The sequence below is a fragment of the Osmerus mordax genome, chromosome 5, assembly GCF_038355195.1.
Source record: "Osmerus mordax isolate fOsmMor3 chromosome 5, fOsmMor3.pri, whole genome shotgun sequence".
Classification (NCBI taxonomy): Eukaryota; Metazoa; Chordata; class Actinopteri; order Osmeriformes; family Osmeridae; genus Osmerus; species Osmerus mordax.
This window is the reverse complement of record NC_090054.1, coordinates 14373898-14381012: the sequence shown is the minus strand read 5'-3', so window position 1 is coordinate 14381012 and position 7115 is coordinate 14373898. Positions and strand designations below refer to the sequence as shown.

At 44.8% G+C, this 7115-nt stretch overlaps 1 protein-coding gene across 1 annotated transcript; it reads left to right on the top strand.

Annotated features, from left to right (window-relative positions):
* The first annotated feature begins 414 nt into the window (after nt 1-414).
* Nucleotides 415-6777, top strand: LOC136943579 (filensin). The gene is made up of 8 exons (XM_067236945.1): nt 415-785; nt 1560-1620; nt 2031-2126; nt 3253-3345; nt 3622-3735; nt 4743-4963; nt 5329-5420; nt 5891-6777. Exons 1-8 carry the CDS (start codon nt 415-417, stop codon nt 6775-6777), a joined length of 1935 nt encoding a protein of 644 aa, XP_067093046.1.
* The last annotated feature ends 338 nt before the right edge of the window (nt 6778-7115 follow it).

Genomic DNA, 7115 nt, shown 5'->3' with positions numbered 1-7115 from the left:
TGTTCAGACCAAAACAAAAGCTATTTTTTTCTAAATCAAACAGATCTAGAACTACAGCTGATCGTAAACAATGGGGGCTCTCATAATAGTCTGTTTGACGCAGCAGTGTTCTCTTCTCGCCAAGCCTCTCGTTGTTTTGGTCTTTCTGCCCTATCATCATTCCCCAAGCTTTTGTAACCTTAATCACAAAGGCGTCAACAATATCTGGAAGCCACCACGCGCGTGGCTTGCGTGGTCACCGGCAGGTGGGAGATTTTGGGGGGCTATTTCGCGGCCGGCAAGGGCCGGGCATCGTTTAGTCTAGCATGAGACTGTGGAGGGTGAGCATCCGAGTTTTCACACGCTAAAGGTGCTGAAGGGGACCACGCACACCGGGGATAACATCAACCCAGGCAGCGGAACAGCGTCAACAGCATGTTCAAGACCAGCTACCTGCACGAAGTGCGCAAGGAAAAGTATGAGCGCTCCGACGTTTTTGAGGAGCCCTCTAGTTCGGATGCATCAGCCGGTGCCTCTGCTATCCAGGGATGGGAGAGCCTCCAGGAGCTCAACAGCCGTTTTGCCCGTTACATAAACCGGGCGCGGGTACTGGAGCAGCGTAACGCCGTGTTCCGTAAGCAGCTGGAAACGCTACAGCGCATGGAAGAGGCCAGCGGCCTGGAAGAGGCCTTTACTGAGCAGATCAGTCTCAACCGCCAGCGTATCCGCGAGCTCTCAGCAGACCATGCAAAACTCAACCGCGAGCTGAAAGATGCTTGCCGTATGCTGGATGAGTATACCAACAAGTATGTGGCAATGTACTGTAGCGATGCCTCTTCCCTATGTAATGTATTGTTCTTTTTTATATTAGTTGGTTGTCATATGGCTGTGGTGTAAGCTACGGTATGCAGCCAATGGACAGTTAATTGTAAATCATTTCGAGAGGTTTGCAAACATACAAATGTCAGTTTTAAAACGACACTGGAAATACAGAAAGGGTGCATAAAGGATAGACCGCTGATGATAATGAAGAATACACTATATTTGTCCATCATCATAAACACACATGCAGGAGTTGGGACAATTTAGAACATACACACAGGAGCAGTGATCAGTCACATCAAGGGGGCCAAGGCTAAGTGCTCTCCTCATGTTCTGGCCAGGGACATGGCCAAGAGAGAAACATAGGGGTTATTTGTGGAGGAAACCCATGTGAGTACCAGTATAACATGCAAACTCCACAGAGTAAGGCCCTAGATGGTCCACCTGAGCACCAAACTGTACCACAAGCAGGAATCGAACCCAGGGCCTTTTTGCTGTTGGTGTCACCATACCACAGATAATGTTGAGTGTGGTGTTAGTGACACTCTGGATCGTTCAGACAAGACTAGGATGGAAACAGGGTAACATAATGAGAGATGTGGCTTTGTTAGAAGTAGGGGCGTTTAAAAACAAGAGTAGCGAGAAGAATTAGAATGCAATCACCGTAATTGTTGAAAGAAAATGTCACAGCGGTTTGAACATTCTTCTTATTGGCAGGCAAAATGTAAATGAAAATAGAATCTTTGTTTTCTTTGTAGATATAGAAATGAATGTGGATATCAGGAGCAACTTCGAGGCACATTGGAACAACTCAACAAGGTATGCTTTTGAATTAAATGTAACTTAACAAATATAAATAATTATATACATGCTTCACTGTTTCCTTAACTCAAACAGTGAGTGATTTTAGTAATGATGCAGCAATCAGTCAAAATATAGTGATGTACCTCATTGTGGTTGGTATGTCTTCACACACCCATTTTGTAGGGCCTTATCCAATACTATATAATATATACTTGACTTGACTAATAATAATGGCCATGTTTCCCAGATTCGTTTAGAAGCTCTTAACGCTAAGAGCTTCTTAGGAGCGTTCTAAGAGCGCTCTAGAACGCTCTTAGAACGCTCCAATATATGTATTTGCAGCATAATACTTGGATAACCTTGGTTAAATGGTTTGGTTTATTATTGATATCTCATCTCCCTCCTTCTCTTCTCCTTTCTAACAGGAAGCAGACTCTGCTCTTCTGGGCAATCTGGAGTATCAGATTCAGTCCCAGTTTCTTCAGGATGACATCAACTCTACCAAAGACAGACACAAGAAGGTCAGTGATGTAATAGTCAGCAAACTTTAGGTTACCACTGACATTACTTCTCAGCTGAGCGAAGCATTCCTAAAAATCTCTGTTCAATCCTAATAGAGCCTCAGGTTAACTCCATAGTACACACTAAATGTACCTACAATATTGACTACACGGTAAGTCAGATAGCTCAGAAAGCCAGTGAATATTACCATATTGACAACTGCCAGAAAAAACTATAACAATCCAATCATAGGATACTCAAATTTAATTAATGTCTAATTGCTTTAATAATCCTACTTAGTGGCAGGATGTTTACCAAGAAAAAAAAACACTTATTTGCCCACTCCTTGGGTTATTAAGTGTTTCATTGCACACATATTTATTGGTAATTTGTTTATACTGAAAACTGAGCTCAGAAAACACAGCATAATGAGAGATTAAGATTGTATGATAGTGATTATGGGCTCAACCGCAGGCTATACAATTTCACACCTCTTCTCTAATATGGCTATAGTGCTATTAAAGGACATGCAAAAAAGACTGTTCCCCACCTCAACCTCCCCAATTCCCCCTTTCTTATAACAGCAGTACTTTGTTCAATCAGTTCTACCATCTTATAATGGCATCATTTACCTAGACTGAGTCTCCTGCACGACAACATCTGAAAAGAAGGTACTAACCGTGTACGGTAAACACAATGTCCTTGCGATCTATCGACTTGTCTCTTTGTCTGACCTTTTATGTTATATAAGGACTTGCGTCTTTGTTGTACTGTAGAAGTGGTGTACGTGAGGGTCAGTGGAGGAGCCACATCATCAAAGAGACAGTCAATAGATCGAACATGACATGTGTCCCCTGCATTGTTTCAACTTTCTTTTCAGATGTAATTGTAGGAGATGCAGCCCTGGTAAATGTGCCAATATAAGATGGTCGATCGGATGGAATAAACAACTTCGGTTATAAAACACCGTTAAGGGCAATGTCGTAGTGTACATAACTGTCTGGTGATGTTACGATGCAGTGATCATCTTTCCACTTTGTGGAATGTGCCAGGAGAGTATTTCATGTATGCCATGAACTGTATGTACTGATTCTGGAGTCTCTTTGGGTTATCTTCACTTGATGAACTATTCTGTTTGTTCATTAGAACCTGGCTGAGATCCAGACATATGTCAACATTCTGCACCAGATCAACCAGACCCTGCCCCTGATGCCCAACATGGCAGTTGGCATCTCCGAGGTAAGGGCATATTTGCATTCCCGTGTGTGTATGCATGTGTTTGCACGTGTGTTTTTGCATGTGTGTCTGTGTCTGTAACCTACTGTATGTGTGTGTGTGTACAGATATGACGTCTCACATTAGATAAAGATAGGTAGACTGGGAGAAATTGTAGAATGAGGCTTGCCTTCTTAATTTATTATTGGAGAGACTAGAAAAGGTGTTTTATTTCATTAACTGCACTGGTCTGTGTGTGTGTGTGTGTGTGTGTGTGTGTCTGTGTGTGTGTGTGCGTAGGAGCAAGAGAAGCTACTGGCCCAGAGGAAGGTTCCGGGCCTACAGAGCCAGCTGGAGGAGTACAAGACCGCCCTCTGTCAGCTACAGTTGCAGAAGCAGCGACTTCAGACTGAGGTGAGTCACTCACTGTAACCATGACAACCCTGACAGTAGTCTAAAGCCACAGAGGCTCAGAATTCATGTGTACGCAGATATGAAAGGTGGAAGAGGTAAAGGGAAGGTATGGGAGAGGGTTGATTTGGACATTTGGACAAATCAGCCCTGGCATTATAGAATAATACATAGAAAGAGGCATCCACTTAAGACTACTGAGATAGGCCGATGATGGGCAGCTCAACGTAATCCTAAGGGTAAATCTTGGGAGCTGTTGCACAGGTTCGCCACTAGGTGTCAGACATTACCTGGGCATGAATATGTGGTAGAGGAAAGGAGAAAATAGAAGGGAGCAACATCTCTTATCAAATTTAGTCTATACTATAATCAGTGACATTCATTTAGTCTCCCCCCCCCCCCCCACACACACACACACACAGGTTTTTACGCTAGATATCAAATGCTGCTCTTCACTCTCTTTATGTTATGTAGCATGTATCTCCTAATTGTCAGTCTCCCATGAATGTTCTTTTTAAAGACATATTAATATCCTTGTTGTACAATTTCTACTTGAGAGATAAATTCCTCCATCAAAGGATTTTTCACAAGAATTTTTCATTTTCGTTAACATAATATTCGCATCCAATGATGAATACCAATGACACCTGCACTTTTCCAAAGCCCTTACCTTCCTCAGCCAGCAGTCAAGGGATTTAGGTTCCAGAAATAATTATTCTTCAGACAGTGATTATAATCAGACAGCTGGTTCATGAGTTTGAGTTTCCATGGCAATTTGTGAATTGACAGGAGATTTGGAGAGGACCGTAAGACAGAGTAACCTTTACAAAGACCAAGTGAATATTTTCCTCACAGATTGTCATGTTTGCTAAATGATTAGAAACTCTGTCATCAAAACACGTTTAAAGGCCAATGTTTGAATAGTGTTTTATAATGTCACATGAAAACGTTCCACTTATTCTCCCTCTTCATTTCTCCTCCTCTCCTCACAATATTTTGTTCTCTTTCAGACCACAGGGTTGGAGCAAAGCATAAAGAACACTCAGGAGAGCTACGATGATGAGATCCAGATGTACAACGAGAAGATTGACTCTCTGAGGAAGGAGATCGAGGAGGCCGAAAAGTCCCTGGAGAAGTTAACCAATGAGTGTCGTCACCTGGCCATGTACCAGACCTCACTGGAGAACGAGTTGGAGAGGTACAAGAGGATTATCGAGAATGAGGACAACAGGTAACATTCATCAAACACACATACACGCTCATATCTTGTATCACATGAACCCTTTTCGTGATACACAGTACATTCACCTTTGGATTGTTATACTGAACAGCACATAATTTTGTGCATGACATCATGCACAGCTTTAGGAATAGTTGTATATCCATTAGTTTATTAACACAGAGTCCTTTCTTTTCTCAAAAATTAGCTGCATAAAATGACCTTTCATTCTTCTCAAAATCATAATTAGTCATACTACCTTTAGATCTTATTAGTCTGAATGCAACAGTTCTTACCCTCATTGCAGACTGACACTATTGTACCTTTTCACATGGTATTATGTTGCTGACATGCTGGCCCTGGTTCTCTGTTTCCAGGTTGAATTCAGCGATAATTGGGACTCCCATTACCCTGTTCACTACCAATTACCGCTACACCCACACACCCAGCGCTCCGAGCAGGGGGAGAGGTGAGGCCCACAGCCCCCATCACTCCGCAGCTTCACACTGATCTCTATGGAGAAAACACTCAAGCTGCCATCACACACAGGAGCTGTCCGTGATAGCTATTGAGGGTTCTCATAGATTCAGCCACACTATAGGGGCCCACCTACTCACCGTCAAGGGCCTTTTGCTGTCTGGAACAAAAGGCTTACAAAACAAAACAATCAAACCAATAAATAAAGCCTTGAGTTTGAGGTCTATTTCTGGCTTTTGCTAATGATACACTGCTGATGAGACGGTGGCTAAGTGTTTGTTACAGAAGCCTGTCGTATTGTATATCTTGGCAGTGAGTGGTGGCTCATCGTAGAGGCTTTTGTTTGGTATCTGTAACACATATCTGAGCGCTAACATGTTGTTAGGTGATTTTTGCTAATCATATGTGTGGTGGAAATTCTGTCTGCGTGTTTGTATTCATTTTTACTTATTTTGTTGGCAGACCTCACTCAAGCCATCCAGGACATTACCAGTATCAAACCCCGCCAGAAGAACCTGGCCAAGAAGGTCATGAAGAAGAGAGAAATCACACCCAAGGACGTGATGGACAGCGGCCAGGAGGAGAAAGCAGGGGAGACCACAGAGGACCAGAAGCGAGGGCTGGCGGTGCAGGAGGAGGGAGGCGAGGGAGCCAACAGGGTGGAGCACAGTCCCCTGTTTACGGGCGTGTCTCCCCAGGATGTGCCGGACGGAGCGCAGATCAGCAAGGCCTTCGACACCCTCTGCAACATCGTCAGGGACCGCATGCGGAAGTACAAGAGCAAGCCGGAGCCTATCGCCGACTTCTACACCAAGGGGCGCTATGTGCTGGTAACAGGTGACGGCAGCTTCCTGGACCCCTGCTTCTACTCCTCCAGCCCCTCTGCCGGACACGTCTTCGTCACCATCAGGGACAACATGATGTCCCCCTATGACCCTTACAGCCCCTTCCGCACCCCACCTCAGCCTATGCCCATGCCGGGTCCAGGCCACCTCGATCCCACCCTACCTTCAGATGGAGAGAGCGGTAAAGGAGGTCGAGGGAAGGGGAAGCACAGAAATGGAGATCCCCATCCCAGTCCTAAGGACCCTGGTCCTACCCCACAGCCTAACCCTGCTCCAGGCCCTGGCCCCAGAGGTGGGAAGGGTGACGACGGGCGCAGGGGTCACCCATCCATGCCCTCCCCACTCAGCGCTAGCAGCATGCCCCCAGACTCCATGAGCTACGAGAAGGTGGAGCTGGTGGAGTCTGTCGAGAAATTCTCCGACGACAACAAGGTGAAGGGATATGAGAAAACAGCCATGGTGGTGGAGACCATGATTGAGAAGACCAGCAAGAAGAAACACTGAAGATGATCCCTGTACCTGACTAGAGATCTGGACGGAACTCTTCACCGACTTCATCAAAAAGGCTAAAGACTGATATGATATGGGACCCTCCTATTAAAAGAGTCTGAGAGACCAGTTGTGTTAAATGCCGGTCCTCCAACAGAGAACAACCCTACCCTACAATCCTAACACATTCCTTAATGCTCCTCAACCTGTTTGCACTCTCTGGCTCCGCAGTGCTGCTGTTGACGTTCCTGCCTATGCCTACGCCTTACGCCTTTACTGTCTGAAAACTTGGAAGACAAAATCCAAGCCATGCGACTCGTCACCTCAAAAAATGATTCAAAAAATTATAAAAC